A 22,410-nucleotide genomic window follows, 5' to 3' on the forward strand; every position below is an offset into this window, starting at 1 on the left:
TATTTATTTTGTGATACTGGGGTTTGAACTCAGGGCTTACACCTTGAGCCACTCCACCCAGCCCTTTTTCTGTGATGGGTTTTTCCCCACCACAGGGTCTCACGATTTGCCTGGACTGGCCTCCAACCCTGATCCTCCTGATCTCTGCCTCCTGACTACCTAGGATTACAGGCATGAGCCACTGGAGCCAAGCAACCAGCTTCATATTTTGTTGATTCCTGTTTTAACTGCAAGCCATTATTGACAACATAGAGTGATCTTTGTTAAACATGTGACAATGTGTTTTTTCTTGATGGGACTAGGCTTTGAACTCAGGGCTTCTCACTTGCAAAGCAGGCACTCTCTACCCCTTGAGCCACACCTCCAGGCCATTTTGCTCTAGGTTTTTTCTTTTTGCATTTTTTGTTGTTTTTTTGGGGGGGTAGGCAGCATTGGGGTTTGAACTCACATCCTCATGCTTGCTAGGCAGGTGTTCTTACTGCTTGAGCCACTCCTCCAGTCCTGCTTTGTTTATTTTGGGGATAGGGTCTCACGAACTATTTCCCCAGGATGCCCTAGGAATGCAATTCTCCTGATCTCAGCCTCCTAAGCAGCTAGGGTTACAAGCATGAGCCACCAGCGCCCTCCTATAATGTAACAATTTTCCATCCCTACCGAGAACCTTCAGTAGCTTCCCAGTGCATATAGGATAAAGGACAAAATCATTACCTCATCCTATGGACTACTACAGGACCTGGCCTTTCTCTATGAAACAACCAAAAAGATCTTAATTCTAAATTGTTATTTTGACTTGAACATAGGCTCTCCAAAAATGGGACTGAGTTGTCCTTCCCACCAGTACACATTATTGAGCACTTGTTATGGTGCCAGACCACGGGACTCCTACTGGAGACAAAGGCATGGCTCTGGCAGTGGGGAAAGCAGCTGGAGGTTGGACATGGGAGACATAGGTATGTGGGCAGTTATCATAAAGTATGGATACTACTGGGCATCCAAATCAGACTGTAAGAACAGTGAACTGGACTCCCAAGGAAAGTGCCCCATAATGCTGATGCAATCCTGGTATGCAATATGCTGGGCAAATGGTCACCAGTCCCCTGGTGGAGAAGGGAGCAACATGTCATTGGATAGACCCAGCAAGCTCTCCACCTCCGTGCAAGCAGCTACTGATAGCTTGGGTGGAACCTCACCCCTCAGTCCCATTCCACAGTCCAGATGGCTGTACAAACTGAGAGCAGGAAAAGAGAAACAAGGGAGTACAAACCACAAATAAATTGCCAGTCTTCAAACGGAAGGTAGGCTAGCAAGGTGCACTTTGACTTACCTATCAGAAATGAATAGGATATAAGCATACTGTTGTTCTTAAATATTCTTCCATTCTGACATCTTATGTTTAGCATTTGTGCTTCAGTAATGTAAACAGAAGAAATAAACCATGGTTTGTGCTTACCCAAGGAAGGGAAAAAATGTTTGGCTGGAGACATGGCTCAAATGGTGGAGCACCTGCTTGGTGAGTGTGAAGCCCTGAATTCAAACTTCAGCAACACACACACACACACACACACACACACACACACACACACACTCACACACACGCATACACACACGCACACACCAGAAAAGAAAGAAACCAGCCAGGCCTGGTAACACATGGCTATAATCCCAGCACTCAGGAAGCTGAGGCAGGAGGATCATGAATTTGAGGCCAGCCTCAAGTTCTAGGCTTCATAGAACTTAAGGCTTCATAGCAAGTTCCAGGCCACCTGGGCTATACAAGACTGTGTCTCAAAACAAAAACATACATACAGACATACAGACATACAAATAAATACATTAAAAAGCATCAAACTAAGGATAAAATTTATTTTAATATCCTATGAATTCTATAAGACATAGAAGGCAAATTTTTATTTAAAAAACTATTTGCAGTTCCCCTGTATGGATAATATAGATGAGATACTTATTTCAGACACTTAAATTATCTTAATGACAGTAGTTAGCTACATTGTGGTCCAGAAATCAGAATATACAAAATAGTTTTAGAAACACATGTATTTTTCTACCTGCTGTACACTTACAAATCATACAAAGATGCATGTTTATTTTTTAAAATAAAGACTCTGAAAATGAAACCAGCTCATCAATTTTTACCAAGATATGTCAGAAAATCTTTTATGCAAAAAATAAAAAATGATGCAGAAATAACACTTGCAACTTTGTTTTCTAATGTCTTAGAAGTCACATCAATTCTATAAATCACTATTTCTAAATAGAGAATTTTAACTGTTTCCTTCACATTTATGATATGCTTACAATGAAACATAGACAGTGCTCTAAACACAATACTTGGAATCCTTACATTTTTAAACAACTTTCTTAATATAAAGGATAACATTCAAATCGTGTTATGTTTTTACTTAAGTTTATAATATACTAAAGTTACTTTACATGGAAGAACTCTTATCATGACATAATACCTCTGAAATATTCTTTGATACTCAAATATACATTAATGGGTATTTCATAGTCCACTTAAATAAATCTAGTATACACCAAGTCATCTAACAAAAGCATGGGTAGAGTACTACTCTGTTTTTGAGAGAAAGACATTCAGTGTTTGTTATTACTGTCTTTGGGAAATACACTGACTTTTAAAACACATGTAAATCACTCATAGTGCCTGGTTAATAACACTTCAGAAAAACCTGCTACTTATTTTTTCATTCTCTCCTTTTTAAACACAACATTGATTTTATGAAAAAAATGAAGGAGGGCTGGGGTGTAGCTCAGTGGTGCTGAACTTGCCTACCATGTACAAGGCCCTAAATTCCATCCCCAGAATAGCAAAAATAAAAAACAAAGGAAAAAAATGATTGTCGCTTTATCCAGTAGAACAGCTTTATGAGATAATACTTCCATGCTGGCTGTTTCACAGAACTTAAAAATAATTCAGTTCTCGTCATTCTGCTACTCTGTAACCTAGTCTGTTTATGAACAATACTAATCGAGGTTAGAGGGCTGGAGATGACATTCAGAGGTTGAGCACTTGCCCAGCATGAGTGAGGCCCTGTGTTTGATCCCCAGCACCATCACCACTGCAAAAGCTGGAGATGTAGCTCATTGATAGAGTGTGCACTCAGCATGCATGAGGCCCTGGGTTTGATCCCTAACACTATATTCAAAAAAAAAAGAAAGAAAGAAACTCATGCCAGCCACCGATGGCTCACACCTGTAATCCTAGCTACTTGGGACGGCAGAGATCAGAAGGATCACAGTTCGAAGCCAGCCTGGGGTAATAGTTCTGGAGACCCTATCTTAAAAATATCCAACACAAAAAAGGGCTGGTGGAGTGGCTCAAGTGGTAGAGTGCCTGCCTAGCAAGCATGAAACCCTGAGTTCAAACGCCAGTACTGAAAAAAAGAGAAGAAAATAATAATTACAGACTGGGGATGTAGCTTAGTGGAACAGCATGTGCTTAGCATGTGGAAGCACACAACAACAAAAATCATGATTATAATTAAAAGCTTGGAACAGTATGATAAAGCTACCAGAAACCTCTTGAACCCCATTATAAAGTTCCTTCTGCGTCCAAAGAACTGTAAGATGGTATCAAATAACGAAACTGATTAGCCAGCATTAGCTTAAGAATTTCTTCCAGCATTAAAAGGTAAATGTTTGGCTATAAAAAAGTATTTTAATCACTTTTGGCTTGTGAATTAGGAAAAAAAAAATTAAGTAATGCCGGACCTGGTGGTGCATGCCTGTAATCCCAGGACTTGGAGGGCTGACTCAGGAGGATCTAGAGTTCCAGGCCAGCCTGGGCTACACAGCAAGACCTTCTCAAAAAGCAAGAACAACAACCCTGTGACAGGGTAAATATTCTTGTTCAAGTACTATTTGCCCATAATTAAAGTATCATTTTATTTTTCTTGTTTTCCTCTAAGACTTTATTAGGGAGAGGAAACCACAGACCATAACTTTTTTTAGTTGAGGTGAAAAAACTGCTTCATAAGTTCGTATGTTGTAAAAGCCACTGCTTGAGAGGGAATGCAGCGAATGTAATTAAGGGATAAGCCACGGTACAGCCCTTTCCGAATTCCATGCTGTCCATAGACGTACTTCATAGTCTCCCTCATGGTACTGAAAGACAAGGGTGAAAGGGTGACAGCTCTATGACCATTCACCAAGACACAACTTCATGATTCATGATCCATATTAGTATATTAAAAAGAAGCTGAAATGAATTTTTTTTTTTTTGGTGGGGCTGGGGGTTTAAACTCAAGACTTCACGCTTGCGAAGCAGGTACTCTACTGCTTGAGCCACGTCTCCAACCCATTTTGTTCTGGCTATTTTTGAAGATACAGTCTCATAACAAACTATGCCCAGGCTGACCTCAAACCACAATCCTCTGAATCTCAGCCTTCCAAGTAGCTAGGATTATAGGCGTGAGCCACCAGCACCCAGCTTCTAGAATGCCATCTTCAATAGCTTTTAGAAGACAAGTGTTACAACAAGCTAAAAAAATCAGAATGAAACACCAACTCATCCCAATCAAGTACAGACATAATTTTGGGCTCCTTAATACAAAATATTTTGTTTGTATTCTATCTGTGACATTAGGGAAAGCACTATGCCACAGCATTTGAAATACCGATGCAGTCCTTTTAAAAGATGTATCACCAGCTGCCCTTTAAGTTTTTGTCACAGCTCAACTTTCCTATTATAAAAGAACAAAAGCCTGAAGGACTACCCTTCAGATTTCAGCAATGAAGACTTCATTTCATTTCTTTCCATTCAAATCAACATTCTGGGCTTTGCCTTTCCCTTTCAATATGCAATCTTCAAAAAATCTTGATTGAACAAGGCAATCCAAGGTTCTGAGGAACAATAACATGTCACCAAACTTCTGTAGTTTGGGTCTACAAAGTGCCCTAAAGATCCATGGGTCAAAGGCTTGATTCTCAGGGAGGCACTGTTTGTTGGGGGATAGAGGAATAATTAAGAGAAGGGGCCTAGCGGGAAGTCTTTGGGAATGTACCCTCAAAGGTGATTGTGGGGCTCTAGCCCCTTCTTTGTTTTCTCTTTCAATTCCAGGCCATGATGGTTTTGCTCTGCCACACACTCCTGCCATGATGTGCTACTTTGCCACAGGCCCAAAAGCAACAGAACCAATTCCTTGTGGACTGAAGCCTCTGAAACTCTGAGTCTCTTTATAAGTTGATTATCTCAGGTATTTTTCTATAGTTACAGAAAGCTGACTAACACAAAACAAAATGACCCTAAATTTCCATAGAGTATAGGAAATTCTAGAGTTGTGCTGTGTTGTAACAGTAGCCACTAGTCAAATGTGGCAACCAGTGGTAGTCCAAACTGAGATGTCCTGTGAGTATAAAATACACCTAGATTTCAATACTTCAAGAGTACAAAATGTTGGGCTGATGGATCAGCTCAAGTGATAGAGCACCTGCCTAGCAAGTATGAGGCCTTGAATTAAAAAAAAAAAAAAAAAAGGGGTACAAGATATTGAAATCTTGAACTTATACTATTTTAGAAATAGTAGGCTAAACAAGCCAGGAGCCAGTGGCTCACGCCTGTAACCCTAGCTACTCAGAAGGCAGAGATCAGGAGGATCATGGTTCAAAGCCAACCCCGGGCAAATAGTATGTGAGATCCTATCTCAAAAAAACCCAACACAAAGAAATGTTGGTGGAGTGGCTCAAGGTGAAGGCCCTGAGTTCAAACTCCAGTACTGGACAGAAAGAGAAAGAAGGAAGGAAGGAAGGAGGGAGGGAAGACAGGAAGAGAGGGAATGGAAGGAAAGGAAAAGTAAGGGAAGAGAAAGGAAGGAGGGAGGGAGGGAGGGAAGGAAGGAAGAAAGAAAAAAGAAAGGTAGATAATAGGCTAAACAAAAAACATTTTAAAACATTTTATCAGGCTGGGGATATAGCTTAGTGATTTAGTGTTTGTCTCGCATGTATGAGGCCCTGAGTTCAATCCCCAGTACCACAAATAAATAAATAAATAAATAAAGCAATCTTATCTATTCCTTTCTGTGTTTTTTTTTTTTCATTTATGTGTTTTTTTTTTTTTAATGTGGCTACGAGGCTCCAGGCATGGTGGTGCAAAACTGTAATCCCAGCACTCAGGAGGCAAAGGCACGAAGACTGATTGCCAGGCTGGGCTGCTTACCAAGTTCAAGGCCAGCCTGAACCACACAGTGAGACCCTGTCTCAAAAAAAACAATGGCTGGAATATAGCTCAGTGGCATAGCTCTTGCCTAACATGGGCAAGGCCCTGGGTTGATCACCAGAACCGTCAAAAGAAAAAAAAATACACCCTACTGCCTACAAAAAAATTTTAAATTACATGTCGTCCACTTTATATTTCAATTTAACAGAGCTGTTCTAAAATAAAATTTTAACAGAATTGGGGCCTGATTGAAACCTTATAAAGTTACCTCAGTATACAATGGGAGATAAAAATAGGTCTCACTATTGCTGAGACCAGAGCCTATCTTCTTACTGACTTTAAACATTACATTTCCCATTACAATGGGCTGGAAGAGTGGCTCAAGTGGTAGAGAGCTGGCCTAGCAAGCATGAGGCCCTTAGTTCAAATCCCAGTACCACCAAAAAAAAAAAGAAAGTGAACAATGACAATGACTTACAGGCACTTTTCAAATTCTGGCAGAACAGTTCCTAATTGCATTCGCCGGCGAGTTACATCAAATGGATAGCTAAAAGAAGAAAAAAGGCGTAAAGACTTAAAAATAACTTTTATTTCCTATTCAACAACCATGAAATGAAAATTCCCATATCAGGAGATAACATGATCCTGTCTGCTTATAGTTTTGTCTAATCTGGGAATCAAATATGAAAGTCAATTACCTCTACAAGGGTCTCCTTGCTCCTTTAAAGGAGTCTTCTCTCCACCACCACAATACCAAGTTCTTTTAATTCCTCCACACCAAATTAAATGCCACTTCCTGAAGAAACAGACTGAGTGCTTTTCATTGCTGTAGCCCTAAAGGAGGGCTCCTCAACTTTGGCACAATTGACATTTTGGATCCTTCTGTCTGGTGGGGGACAATCCTCTGCCACTAGATGCCAGTAGCACTCCCGCAGTTTTTTGGTTGGGGGGGTGTTTGCTCGTACTGGGGCTTACACTTGGGGCCTTATACTTGCTAGGCAGGTGTTCTATCACCTGAGCCTTCCCACCAGTCCTTTTTTGTGACGGGTTTTCTCAAGATAGGGTCTCAACAACTATTTGCCCAGGCTGGCTTCGAACCTTGCAATCTCTGTCCCCCAAATGCCTAGGGGTATAGGCATGAGCCACCTACACCTGGCTTCCCAGTTTTAACAACCAAAAATGTCTCCAGATATTAACAAATGTCCATTGGATTCAAATTCACCCCATCTGAGAGCTACAACCCTAAGAATATTCAGCAGGTGCCCTTGAGTGCAGTAGACCAATATAAAATTTTCTGTACAGGATAGAACTAATGATACAGATAATTGCATTTTGAGAGCAGAGAAGATTATAGCATTGACAGAAATGGAAAAGCAATCTCTTTTACAAGTAAGAATGCAGATGATGTTTTAAAATTACTTTTATTGGGGGGGTGAGGGAGGGGGCAGACTGGGTGTTAAGGGAGGGGGTGGGGGCAGGGGGGAGAAATGAATCAAGCCTTGTATGCACATATGAATAATTAAAAAAAAAATTTTCAAAAAAATCCAAAAAAAATAAAAATAAAAATAAAATTACTTTTATTTTGCTAATACAGACTACTTGGATTAGGTCCTGTCCAAAACAATCTATATATGCTCACGATCACGACTACATAGTAGAGACTGTATCCCAACATTAAGATTAAAAAATAAATAAATAAAACGGCACCAGTGGCTCATGCCTATAATCCTTGCTACTCAGGAGGCAGAGATTAGGAGGATGTCGGTTTGAAGTCAAACTGGGAAAATAGTTCACAAGACCCCATTTTGAAAATATCCAACATAAAAAAGGGCTAGTGGACTGGCTCAAGTGGTAGGCATCCGATTAGCAAGCCAGAAACAAAATTTTAAGTTCTTTAAGGAAAAAAGCCACATTTTCCTCTTCACATAGGAGAAAAGGTTAAGGCTGGGTGGGGGGGTGCACAGTGGTAGACTGCTTTCTAGGAAACACGGGCCTCTGATTTCAAACCCCAGTGCAAAAAGAAAATCACACAGAAATGGGGCGTGGTGGGGAATGTCTATAATCCAAGCACTCAGGAAACTGAGGAAGAACGATCTCAAGTTTGAGGCAAGCCTAGGCTACAGAGTGAGAAATTGATGAAGGAAAAACACACACAGATGGGTAGTAAGAGGATATAAACAAGTGAAATACATGAAAAGGGAAGGATTATTATAAGAGTCATGGAATTAGAACCTCTAAAAAGTGTTTGAAAGAACTGAGAAGGGACCATTGCATTATGGGTCCATGGGTGTAGAATATAAGAAAAGAAGTAATGCCGGGTATGGTGGCTTACACCCATAATCCTTCCCTGGGGAGGCAAAGAGAAGAGGATCATGGTTCAAGTCCAACTTGGGCAAAAAGTTGGCAAGACCCTTTCAATCAATAAGCTGGGCATAATAATACATGCCTGTGATCCCAGCTAAACAGGAAGCCATAGGTAGGAGGATCCTGATCATAGACCAGTCACAGACAAAAAATTTGAGCCCCTACCTGAAAAGTAAAACAAAAACAGGGGTGGGGTGTGCCTCAAATGGCAAAGTACCTGCCGAGCAAGTGTGACGCCCTGAGTTCAAACCCCAGTATAGCTAAAAAAGAAAAAAGAAAAGATGTGAGAAAGAAAAGACAGAAATAAGGCTCCAATTGGGAATTAGTACAGAAGTAAGAGAGGCAATAAAATCAAGAAGAGAATCAGACAGCTGGAGGTGATCATGTCCTTGTAAATGAATGAGGTTCCCCAGACAAGTTTCCAACAGTAAACTACACGCCTTTTGTTTGTATCTTCAATCTAGTATATTCTACTCCCATTCACAAATATACAGAGTCTGCCTTCACAGATTCATGCAATCCATGAGTTCAAACCCCAGTCTCACCAAAAACAAAACACAGAGGTAATCCCTAACTATGAGATCCAATGAATACCTTATTTATCTTACTCTGACTCTTCTTTTTCCATTAGGTACTCCCTCTTTGATTCTTTATGATACTAGGACTTCCTTGATGTTTTCCTGTTTTTCAGGAAGTTCCTTCTCAGTCTCAGAAAGCTTTGTTTCTTCCTGTTTCTGAAAAGTTCCTGTTTCTCAGTACTGCAGCCTCTTACCTTGTCTACTTGATCTCTCTCTCTCTAAATGTCACATTTATTTTTTTTTTGGTGGTACTGGAATTTGATCTCAGGACCTCATGCTTGCTAGGCAGGCACTCTACCACCTGAGCCACTCCACCAGCTACTTGATCTCTCTTGGTGTAGGGAAATTCTTTAAAGCCACCTTTTCAATAATAATATAGTAACACCTTTATCAATGTTCCTACTACATGTTATGTTATCTTTAGCTCCAGTTAGCTGCAGTCTGATTGATTGATTGATTTAGGCAATACTAATGTTTCAACTGAGGGCCTCATGCTTGCTAGGCAGGTGCTATAAACCTTGAGCCACTCCAGTTCTAGTCTTTAAGAAAAGTGTCCAAAAAATAATATTTATATTTTACAAAGGATCCTGATTTTTAGTAATGTATTGGAAAAAATTAAATGGTTACCAATGGTAAAAATGAGGAATGGGTAACTAAGTTTCTTGCTTTTGTTTTGGATTTTTGTTTCTTTGAACTGAGGGCCTTGAACTTGCTAGGCAAGCACTCTACCAATCTGAGCTATGCCTTCAGCCCGGGTAACTGTAATTTGATTAAATTAGGTCAATGAAGAAACTTACGATATTGTCTGTGCTATTGCTCCAGCAATACCACCACAAAGTAAGTTTATGTGAGTTTTCAAAACTAGGACATTAGGATTGTCTGACGAAGGTCTTCCAAGAAGGGTAGGAGCATAGGAAAGCCCAACACTCTTTAAGGTACCAAAAGTGAAGAATGAAACACCTGAAAAACAAAATATAAATTCACCATAATGCTGAACAGAACATAAACTGTGAAAAAGACCCCTTTCTTACATAATAACCAATTAACTCAAAGAAGCAACTATGCATTTCCTAATTTCTGATGTTTGGCTTAAGCTAAGATAAAAAGACTTAATTCATGTTTATAAATACTAAAGTCAAAGCAATTACTACCTGTAAAAAATTTTACATACTAATGTATTGTGCACAGAAGGAAGCAACAGTGAACATAAACTTAACTTATATATGAGTACAATTAAACAATTTTACAAGGTTTCTTTTAAGTGAGTGAAAATTAAATATGTGATTTATCATTACAAGTAAATATGATGACAACCTGTACCTACAATAACAATGCTGATGATAACGTAAGACAAGCAAAAAGATTTAGAAGTGACAAAGCATTGTTATTTTGTTTTTCTTTTTCTTTTTTTGTATCTCTCAGGATCAAATCCAGGGCCTCTTACACATGCAAGGCAAGCACTATCTTCACCCCCCGGTACTGAGGAGAAAACTTTTGTTAGAATTTTTATCAGGGTTTGGGAAGTAGTTCAGGGGTAGTGTTTGCCTAGTATGCATGAAGCCCTTGGTTCAAGCCCCAGCCTGAAAATAAATAAATAAATAAATAAAGACGCTGGTGGCTCACACCTGTAATCCTAGCTACTCAGGAGACAGAGATCAGGAGAATGGTGGTTTGAAGCCAACCCCAGGCAAATAGTTTGTGAGACCCTATCTCGAAAAAAACCCATCACAAAAAAGGGCTGGCAGAGTAGCTTAAGGTGTAGATCCTAAGTTCAAACCCCAGTAACACAAAAAAAACAAGAAAAAAAAAAGTTGCTCTTATCTGAGCACTGGTGGCTCACATCTGTATTGCTATCTACTTGGGAGACAGAGATCAGAAGGATCCTAGCTCAAGGACTGCCCAGACAACAAAAATGGGACTCTATCTTCACAGAAACAGGCTGGTGGAGTGGCTCAAGGTGAAGGCCCTGAGTTCAAACCCCAGTACCACAAAAAATATAAATAAATAAATTCCTCAACCCATTGTCATTACTTTTATTCATTGCTGCCCTGTAGGCTCCTAGCTAGTTACAGTAAGGAAAGAGACTAATATGGCTGGCGGCATGGCTCAAATGGTTGAGTGCCTGTCTAGCAAACGTGAGGCCCCGAGTTCAAACCCCAGTACCACAAAAAAAAAAAAAAAAAAAAGAAGCATAAATAAAGGATTGCAACAGAGAAATGATGTATCTGCACAGGATGTGACTGCTCATGTAGAAAATCCAAAGCGTCTACAGATGATATGGTAGCTCACCTTCATACAGTAAAAAGGAGAAAAATGGCTAGCTATAGCATCACATAAAACTTAAACCAAGCATTAAACTGGAAATGTAATTGCCTAAAAGACACGGCAAAACTTACAAAATATTTATAATTATGGCTAACAAAAATATTCAATTTCATCCAAAACTCCAACCAGGGACTGCCAGAGTGGCTCAAGTGGTAGAGTACCTGCCTAGCAAATGTAAGGCCCTGAGTTCAAACCCTAGTACCACCAAAAAACAAAAAAATCTCAATCAGGACTTTCTATTTTTTTGACACAGTTCAAAGTCAGCCTGGGCAAATAGTTCAAGAGACCCCATCTCTAAAATAACCAAGGAGGCAAAACGGACTAGAGGTGTGAATCAAGCAGTAGAGCACCTGCTTCACAGGCACAAAGCTCTGAGTTCAAACCCCATCCCACCAAAAAAAAAAAGTTAACATAGTTAAATATATATCCAAGAAAAATGAAAACATATTTACATACAAAGACTTGTACATGAAGTTTACAGCATCATTATTTGTATTAGCCAAAAGGTAAAATCAACCCAAATGCCTGTCAAATGATGAAGGGATAAACAAAATACAGCACACCCAAACAATGGAATACATCCGTCCATAAAACTGGCTAAGGTACTGATTATATCCAACAACATAAAGAACCTTCAATCACAAAAGACCACATATAATGTGATTCCATTTATATGAAATGACAAGAACAGGCAAACTCAAGAGTCAAAAAGATTAATGGCTGCTTAGGACTGGGGAGTGATCACTGATAGGTGCAAGGTTTCTTTGGAGAGTAATGAAAACATTCTGAAATTGATTATGACAGAACTGAGGACATGACTCAAGTTATACAGTACTTGCCTAACAAACACAAAGCCTTTAGTTCAAAGCCCAGTCTGGGGGGAGGAAGAAAAGGCTTTTTTTGCGGTACTGGTGTTTGAACTCAGGGTCTGAACCTTGAGCCACTCCAGCCCTTTTTTTTTGTATGTATGATGGGTTTTCTCAATATAGGGTCTCGAGAACTATTTGCCCAGCTAGCTTTGAAACTCAAGCTTCAAACAGCAATCCTCCTGATCTCTGCCTCCCAAGTAGCTAGGATTACAGGCATGAGCCACTGGCACCTGGCGGGAGAAAATATTTTAAACATGCATAAATAATAAGTTGATAATCAAATTATACAAAGGTTAAACCAAACCAATAAGAAAAAGACAACTCAATAGAAAAATAGGCAAAATATATAAGCAGGTACTCCACAGAAAAGGAAATATAAACTGGGCATGCTGGTGCACACCTGTGATCCCAGCACTTGGGAGGATGAAGCAGGAGAATGGTTACTTTAAGTGCATTGTAGACTACACAGTGAGACCCTATCTCAAAAGAAAACCAAAACAAAAAGGAAAAGACCAGAAAAGAAAAGAAATGAGGGGGGAAAAATCACTTTTAAACTTGACTTTTCTTCTCCCAGGTGGTACAGGAGTTAGAACTCAGGGCTTTACACTTGCTAGGAAGGTGTTCAACTGCTTGAGCCATACCTCTAGCCCGTTTTGCTCTGGTTATTTTAGAGATAGGGTCTTACTTTTTATCCAGACTGGTCTAGACAGTGACCCTCCGATTTTAGGTTTCCCACAGTAGCAGGGATGAGAGGAATGCATCACCATGCCCAACTATGGTTGAGATGGAGTCTCATAAACTTTTTTGTCCAGCTGGCCTAGAACTGTGATCCTCTGATCTCAGTCTACTAAATAGCTAGGATTGCAAGTGTAAGCCACCAGCACCTGGATTTTTTTTTTTTTAAGAGATAACCTCTCACTCTGTTGCTCAAGGCTGGACCCAAACTCCTGGGTCAAGCAGTCCTCTTGTCTCATCTCTTTTACCTATAGTATGTGCCACCTGGCCCAGCTTCAACCCTTTCTTTTAATTTACATGCTCTTAAAACTTGAATCCTGCCAGGCACCAATGGCTCATGCCCAGCAAGCCTGGGCAAAAGTTTGCAAGACCCCATCTTAATGGAAAAAAGCTGGGTGTGGTAGCACATGCCTGTCATCTCAGCTTTAGCAAGAAAACTAAAATTAGAGGACTGTGGTCCAGGCTGGCCTAAGCAAAATGCTAGACCCTATCCGCAAAATAACCAGAGCAAAAAGGGCTGATGCATGGCTCAAGCAATAGAGTGCCTACCTAGCAAATGTGAAGCCCTGAGTTCAAACCCCAGAACTGCCAAAATGATGTAAAAGTACCTTTCTACTCATTGTACATGAAAAGTAGACAAGATATTGTACGACCACATATGAATCATTTTGTCTTCACTTAAGTGAAAGATCTTTTGAGATAGCATCTTTTCATGCTACCACTTTCAAAAAAAAACATGGGTGACATAATTCAAACACAACCCAGAATTCTGCCAAATGTGAAACTTACCTGCATATGGAGCCATTCCTAATATAGTAGGCATCAGGCCTCTGTAAAATCCAAGGAAACCACCTTCCTTTGAGTAAAGGAAAATTAAAAGTGAGATTACATTGTGCTCATTCTGATAGATATCACAGAACAAAAGCATATAATGCAATGGAAATATTATTTGAGAACCCACACAGGATCACAAAGATGGGCTTTCATAATTATTATTATCAACATCAATAATTACAAATAAAAGAAAACTTAGATATCATTCAAAATATTTTCCTAAATATAAAAGGACAAGTTGTTAACCAGGCCCCGGTGGCTCACACCTGTAATCCTAGCTACTTGGGAGGCAGAGATCAGGAGGATCGAGGTTCGAAACCAGCCCGGGCATACAGTTCTTGAGACTCTATCTTGAAAAAACCCACCACACACACAAAAAAAAGGGCTGGTGGAGTGACTCAAGGTATAGGCCCTGAATTAAAACCCTAGAATTGCAAAAATAAAGAAAGAAATAAGTGGACATGTTATAACCAAGAAAGGCAAAAATGAAATACCTTTGCATAAATGGTTTTGAATGCATGAATAATTCCTGTATAGGTATGTTCTCCTTTCACCTGGAATGCTAGACGTACCCTAACCATGTCAAGTGGGTAAGTACAGATAACTGCAGTCATACCTGAAAAGAAAGTAGAAACTTAATTGTATAAAACTTTTTGACATATACATGTATACATCTTCCTTATCATTATCAATGCTCTCAGTAGTATAGCAATGATGAAACCCTAAGAAATCAAAGGTGGTATTAATGACTGACTTATACAATAATATCATCAGCTAGAACACAATATAATAAGTAAAAAGTCGGTTTGTAAAAATATTCTTCCCATTAGTAAGTTATATTGTTAGCACCAAAATAGCACAGGATAAGAGGATCATGAGATTTAAAAAAAAAATCTATAATAAAACCTGTTAAAAATTGTTAAAGGCTGACAGAGTGGCTCAAGTAATACAGCACTGTTTCAAGTGCCTGCTTTGAGAGAAGGAAGCCCTGAGTTCAAACCCTAGGCCCACCAAAAATAAAAACAAAAAATTAGGAACTACAGATAAACGAAAATATTAAAACACGTACATATTTATCCTCTAATATTTATTACCTAATCTTTTAGACAGTTTATATATGTACAATTACACACATGCATGCACACATCTATACTTAAAACTTGTGATAATTCTATTTTGTAGCTAATTTCCTTTTTTTGGTCAGTACTGGCATTTGAACTCAGGACCTCATGCTTGCTCGGCAGGTGCTCTTCCACTTGAGCCACTCCACCAGCCATGTTGCCAATTTTTCATATTTTGTTTTATATTGAGAATATCTCTCCCTATTATCAGAACAAATTTAATATACTGTAATTCACTAAAGCAATCCTACTAGACATTTGGGACGTGTAAGCAAACATGGTTTGGTAAGCTGGCATGCACAAGACCCTGGATTTGATTCCCACTCTGAAAAAAAAAAAAGCCAGGCATGTTAGCCTATAATCCCAGCATTCAGAATGCTAAGTCAGAAGGACTGTGAATCAGAGGCCAGGCTGGGGTGTAAGGCAAAACCCTGTATCAGAAAACTAAAACATGGTGAGCAGAATGGCTTAAGTGGTAGAGTGCATGCTTAGCAAGTGTGAGGCCCTGAGTTCAAGCCCCAGTACTGCTGAAAAAGCAAACAAACAAAAACAAAAAACATATGCTTTATGGAATGTTATTATAACTAAATATTTTTGTGTATCATTTCCATTACTCATGAATTCCTAAAATAGAATTATTGAATCAAAGGGTGAGGCTTTTAATAGAACTTACCCTCCAAGGGCTAGGGTGAGATAACTCAGTGGTAAAGCAGTCTGAGCATGTGCAAAGCCCTGGGGTTTGATCCTCAGCACCAACCCCCAAAATTAATAATAATAACAAATGTAAAACAGACTCAAAAGGCTAGTCATTTTAAGGTTTGATCATGCTGACACAATTTGGGTAAATATCAGATTTAACTGGTATAAATCTTCCCAAGTCATCTCTATCATATTATTACAACTTCCATAAATTTTTACAACTCTCTTATTTTTTCTCATTCCTGATCTGGATCACTTTGGTCTTCCCTCTCTCACTCGTACTTTGTTCCTTCCTTCTCACATGTTCCCACGCTTTCTCATTGCTTTCTTACTAGCTTCAAGTGGTTCAGTAAGAAATAACTGTGTGAATCAATGAAGTGGCCACAATGATAAACTGGCAGAAAGCAGGTATACCCAGAAATCTGTAAAGGCAAAGCAGGCATTAGCTACAATAGTGCAACACTAAGGAATTGGATTCCCAGAAGGGCTAACTCATGATTTAGGTCTACAACTTTTCAGTTTATCGTACCATGTCTTTATATGGTGCACAGTACGCAACCAAGTCTTCTTCCTAAAGAAAAACAGAACCTGTTGACAAGCATGTAAAAATTGCCAGGTTTTGTTGTTGTGTTCATTTTCCTGAAAGGAACTTAACGATGTGCCTGATAATTTTAATCCCTGGAAGATGAGGCAGATATTCTTAACATTATTTTGTTCTCTTATGAATCTTAAAAATCCATCCAAGGACTTTAGATGCTTACTTTTCATTGGCATGTTGGGGAAATGAGGAATATTCCTATAATAATCATATTGTACCCTTCACTTAAAGCACAGAATTACAAAGCCCTCTACAGTGTTAGATTTAGATTTTTAGAAACTTTAAATGTAGAAATGATTATCATGTCCTGCATTGTCCAAATTAAAAACAACACTGTAATCCTAGCTATTTGGGAAGTAGAGATAGGAAGATTAAGGTTTGAGGGCAAACTAGGCAAGAAGTAAATGAGACCTTATCTCAAAGAACAAGCAGGGCCCGGTGGGTAAACCATAATCTCAGCTATACTACAAGGAGAGTTAGGAGGATTTTGGTCAATGCTGGCCCTGAGCAAAAATGTCATACCTGAAAAATAACTAAAGCAAAAAGGATTGGGGTTGGGGGAGATTTAAGTTGCTAGGATGCTTATCTAGCAAGCCCAAGGCCTTGAGTTCAAGCTCCAGTACTGCCAAACTAAAAATAAGCAGGCTGGCAAAGTGGCTCAAGTGGTAGAGCGCCTGTCTAGGAAGCATGAAGCCATGACTTCAAACCCCAGTACCTCAAAAAAACAAAAAAACTATGGGGTTGGTGTTGGAGGGATTTGGGGATCATATTCACTTGATGAATATGATCCAAGTACATTACATGCATGTATGGAAATATCACAATGAAACCCATCACTCTGTACAATTAATATATACCAGTAGAAAATGAAAAGGACTACACTGTAAAATAAGTTTGAAGATTTTTAACTACATTTTCCCCATAATGACCACTTTGTTATAAAACTCTCTGATTGTGATTCCTTTCCTATCCCCCCTCCTTTTTTTTTTTTTTTTTTTTTTTGGTGTGACTGGAGTTTGAACTCAAGGCTTTACACTTACAAAGCAGGCATTCTACCTCGAGCCATACCTCCAGCCCATTTTGCTCTGGTTATTTTGAAGATGGGGTCTTGAGAAATTTGAACCTCGATCCTCCCAATTTCAGCCTCTCAAATAGCTAGGATTATAGGTGTGAGCCACCAGCACTCATCCCTATCCCTGTTAAAAAATACCATATGTTGGCCTGGGGTTATGGCTCAGTGGTGGAGCACTTTCCTAGCATGCACCACACCCTGGATTTCATCCCTAGTACTGAAAGAAAAAATAAATCAGATCAATGTCTGAAAAATGTTTCACTCTTTATTTTTGGAGTCCCTGCTTTGCTGGGGCCCTATGTATATATATAGTCTAACTGTCAAGTAACCCAGCATTAGCATTATTTTCTTGACTTGATGACTTTCCTCATTTTTTAACTAATTTATTTTGCATTACTTTATTATTAAACTTTTTTTTTAACTTACAGTCATCGGTCAAAAGAATCAAAAGAAGTCAAGAGTATAAACTCCAGAGTGCACCTCCTAGATTCAAATCAGACTGTCACTAACTACCTACATGACCTTGAACAAGTTACTTAAACTGGGCTTTAGTTTCATTTTCTATAAAATGAATATTATAATAAATGAGTACCCAAATTAGAGACTTAGGAAGATTGAGTTAATACAGATAAATGCTTAAAGTAATTCCAGCAACAAAGTAAATGGCATATATAAATGTGAGCTAATTGTTGTTCCAGTCTATTGTATTTCAAATGATTTTTTTTTCTTTCTTTTTTTTGTGGTATTGGGGTTTGAACTCAGGACCTACACCATGAGCCACTCCACCAGCCCTATTTTTGTGATGGGTTTTTTTCCAGAAAGGGTCTCAAACTAATTGCCCAGTGCTGGCTTTTCACCTTGATCTTACTGATCTCTGCCTCCTGAGTAGCTAGAAGTACAGACATGAGTCATGGGCATCTGGCTCAAATAATTTTTTGATCCTCTCCTTTGAGAATTAAATCATTTGTTTACTACTTACTGGGCTCCCCAGTCCTCCTCTCTCCCTTTCCTACTCATCAATGCTTTTATTAGAATAAGAAGGGAAGCACAACCAGAGGGTTATTGTAGAGTAGTTGGTAACAGTAGAACCCAGCTGGACAATGAGTAATCAGACTGACATATATACCAGTCATTCAGAGGGTGACTAGGATTTCTGATTCATAAAACTACTGTCTCCCATTTGGTCCCCTTTTCTCCACTTATATACTCCTTACTCCACTACTTATAGGATGGCCAAAAAAAACCTCCATGATGAAATGAGGGAAATCAGACACTACTTACCTTAAACAGTAGTGGTGACAATTTTCCTCTTCCCCCATTTTACAACTACAATCCAGTACAAAGAGGAGAGGATCTTCACCTACCAGGAAGCAATGAGACTCAATCAAGCTGAAATGTGCTTTTGATTTTTTTTATCATTTTCGGCTTTATTAAATTTGCTCTCACCAATGTCTATGAAGTTAGAGACTTGGCTCTCCCCCAAGCAGCAAGTTCCACATTATTAAGCAGCATTGGGAGGGGGGGTGTTGAGCAAGAGATAGGAAGAAAGAAAGACCTGTGCTTCAAGGTCTTGGGCTTCCCATTTGTTTTCTCCCAAATAACTCACTCTGCCAACTGCTGGAGCTAAAGTTTGGCCTGCCTTGAACCTTACTAAAACCATGAAACCAACATTTCCCCCGATGCATGGGTAGGATGGCCAGGTTGAGCCAACAGGAGTATGAATCACCTTCCAGCCCTCTCCTTCTGTGGACTTGCTTTACCACTATGTAGCCAAGACAGAAGGGTGTCCTGGTCTCCTGTTTAGACCAAAGGCATTTAGTTCTCAGCACTGCATGCAAATGGAGTAAAACCTGTGCATTCTTCACAACCTTTTCTGGGATCCTTTGGGCCTAATGAGTGAAACCCTTTTGACTTATAGCTGAGCAGGATTAATGTCCAGTATGACATCAGAGGTGGGCACTAGTGGTGTATGCTGGTACACCACCTTTCAAATCCCCTTGCTATATTGGAGTTCCTGACCTTAACAAGCCTCATTGTCTTAAAGTAGCCAGAGAGTGAGTTTACCCAGACTTCTGTGAGTCTAGGGCCCAGGCAGTGACAGGCTCCCCCACTTGTGATGTACATCCTAGGAGTAGAGGCTGTCCTGGAATTCCATATGCTAGAAAAAGCAGATGAAGCCATGTCCAGCTAGGAAGGTGAGGGAGGCCATGGTAACTACAAGGTTCAAGATGTAGAACACAAATGGGTATTGCTGCTGGATGCTGCTCTAAGTTTGGTCCAGTGTGTCTGGAGCCTCCCTATAGGGTAGGCCTCCCCATGTGGTGGGAGCTTCCTTATGGAGTGGGCCTCACTATATGGTGTGTCTCCCTGTGGGGTCAGAGCCTCCCTGTGTTCAATTTTTGTGTTTGTGCAAACTTTTCCCTTTCCTCTCTTGAATCAAGAAACTGAGAACTTGCCAGGCGCCGGTGGCTCACACCTGTAATCCTAGCTACTTTGGAAGCAGAGATCAGGAGGATCACAGTTAGAAGCCAGCCCAGGCAAATAGTTCGTGAGACCCTATCTGAAAAAAACCATCACAAAAAAGGGCTGGTGGAGTGGCTCAAGGTGGAGACCGAGGTCAAACCCTAGTACCACAAAAAAAGAACCTGAGAACGTGAGCTGGCGGAGTGGCTCAAGCAGTAGAGAATCTACCTAGTAAGCATGAGGCCCTCAGTTCAACCTCAGTACCATAGGAGAAAGTGAGGGAGGAAGGAAGAAAGGAAAAGATGGAGGGAGGGAAGGAGGAAGGAAGGACTTAATGATTCATCAAACCAAGTGAGACTTTTTTCTCTAAATTCTCATTCTCTTATTCTCTTTATAGTCTAGAATCCCAGGAAATGTGGGAAGCCTAAGAACATACTTTAACCAACTACATCTTGCTAATATTTCTATGTGGTTCTTGTTTGTTTGTGTTTTTTTAAGACAAAGTCTCACTAACCTTAGCTGGCCTTGAACTTGAAATCCTCCTGCAAGGCATGGGCCATCACACTCCCACTTGCTATTATATCTAAATATAGCAGTACTGGGCAGTGGTAGTGTTATTGATAACACAGCTGAACATTACCTTCTATAATCTATTCAACATACTCACTGCATGCTTAAACAAAAAATTAAAACAAAAGCCTCTGGTTGCACAGCAAAGACGAAAAACAATCCTTGCTCACTAAAACTTTAGCAATCATATTCAGAAAGTAAATTTGAGCCAGGGACCAGTGATTCATGTCTGTAATCCTAGCTAGTCAGAAGGCAGAGATCGGAAGGATCACTGTTCAAAGCCAGCCTGGGCAAATAGTTCCTCGAGACCCTATCTTGAAAAACCCTTCACAAAAACAGGACTTGTGGACTGGCTCAAGGTGAAAGCCCTGAGTTCAAGCCCCAGTATCACAGAAAAAAAAAAAAAGAAAGTAAATTTGATGTCTTTATTCTGCTACAGAATGGAATGCATAGGACATTTTTGAAAAGGATCTAACATTACGAGAGAATAAAAGAGAAGAAAAGGTTAGAAATTGCACACAGACCCTCATCAACATCTCCTTCCTCTTGAGGTCAATATGAATATGGGAACAGACTTGAATTTTCAGACATGGCTTCCCTCTCAGCAAGCCATCCCTCCATCTCCATGTGAGGCTGCCATGGTGTAAAGAGCATCCAGAACCCACACATATATTCAGAGACTGAGGTGTCATAAAAACACACAGGCTCTAAATACATACTTTATACAAAGGAAGGACATGCTATGGCTTTAGTGTGTCCCTCAAAGGTTAATGTGCTGGAAGCTTGGCCCTCAGTATAGAGATATTGAGAGGTGGTGGAGCTTTTAGGAGGTGGGAACTGGTGAAAGGTAGTTAGGCCATTAGGGGCAACATGTTTACAAAGAATTAATGTAGTTCTCTCAGGATGCAAGTAAGTTCCTATGAGCATGACTTATTACAAAAGGAACAAGACCGATCCATGAATCCCTCTGGTCTCCTGCCTCATCCTGAACAGAATCTTGGACTTTCAGCTTCCAAAACTGTGAAACAAATAAACCTTTTATCTTTATAAAGTACCCAGCCTCAAGTATTTTTCTATAGCAACAGAAAAGAAGACAGACTAAGACAATGCATTATTAGCACCACGTTCTAGCCAACTGAACTAACCGGCCCTTTAGACAATGCATTAAAGACAGAAAAGCTAAGCCACATAGTTAAGAAAAATTACTCTTGGGTATGTGTCTAAGGGAGTACAATTCAACTACACTATCCTTTGGAAGTAAATCATTGCTTTGATCTTAATTAAATATAAGTTATAAACAACCAATATGCACCTATGTATAGCTGTGTTTGATCTCTAATGAGTGTAATAACAAAATCACTCTTAGAAATGGTTCTAGGGAGACATAATTCAGTTGTAACACTCAAGAGCTACAACTGCAATCATCACTAACCAAAAGAACACCTGTGTGTCATAAATGTCACATATCTCAGTGGTAGAGTGCTTACCTAGCATGCTTGAGACCTTGGGCTTAATCCCCAGCATCACAAAAACAAAACAAAAGGAGGGAAGGAGGGAAAGGGGAGGGAGGGAGGGAAGGAAGAGAGAGGGAGAGAAGGGGAGGGGAGGAAGGAAGGAAGGAAGGAAGGAAGGAAGGAAGGAAGGAAGGAAGGAAGGAAAGAGGCATAGATCTGTCAACTGTGCCATGTAAGAAAAAGAATAAAAGGGCAAGACAGCAGAGGTCTGTTTATCATGCAACTCCGCAATACTATACATGCAAATCAAGACACAGGTTCTATTAATTAGAACTTAAAGTTCCAATTTTAAAAAATTCAAGAGTTGGACCATCAGCTCAGAAGAGCAATTTTTGCAAATATGTAGGAAGCTTACTGTTTTTGAATTCTGGCCAGTACTTAAGATGGATAGAATATTCCCTTTTATTTTTATTTTATTTTTCCTCCAGTACCACCCCTAGAATTCCCTTTTAAAGGTAAAACTATTTGGGAAATTGCC

General features: G+C 39.7%; 1 protein-coding gene across 7 annotated transcripts in view; it reads right to left on the reverse strand.

The window, feature by feature from the left end:
* Nucleotides 1-1,843: 1,843 nt before the first annotated feature.
* Nucleotides 1,844-22,410, reverse strand: part of Slc25a16 (solute carrier family 25 member 16) — a 37,652-nt gene continuing 17,085 nt past the window's right edge. For 4 of the 7 annotated variants that reach the window (XM_020177603.2, XM_074079010.1, XM_074079014.1 and 1 more), the window contains 5 exons: nt 14,390-14,511; nt 13,851-13,917; nt 9,930-10,092; nt 6,669-6,737; nt 1,844-4,140 (listed from right to left, as the gene is read on the reverse strand). In XM_020177603.2, coding sequence (XP_020033192.1) covers nt 3,984-4,140; nt 6,669-6,737; nt 9,930-10,092; nt 13,851-13,917; nt 14,390-14,511 — 578 coding nt within the window. In that variant the 3' untranslated portion in view covers nt 1,844-3,983. Of the gene's footprint in view, nt 4,169-6,668; nt 6,738-9,929; nt 10,093-13,850; nt 13,918-14,389; nt 14,512-18,666; nt 18,752-22,410 lie in introns of those variants that run through there. The other 3 variants (XM_074079013.1, XM_020177605.2, XM_074079009.1) reach the window with 3 other exon arrangements.

Source organism: Castor canadensis, chromosome 7, assembly GCF_047511655.1.
Source record: "Castor canadensis chromosome 7, mCasCan1.hap1v2, whole genome shotgun sequence".
NCBI classification, from domain to species: domain Eukaryota; kingdom Metazoa; phylum Chordata; class Mammalia; order Rodentia; family Castoridae; genus Castor; species Castor canadensis.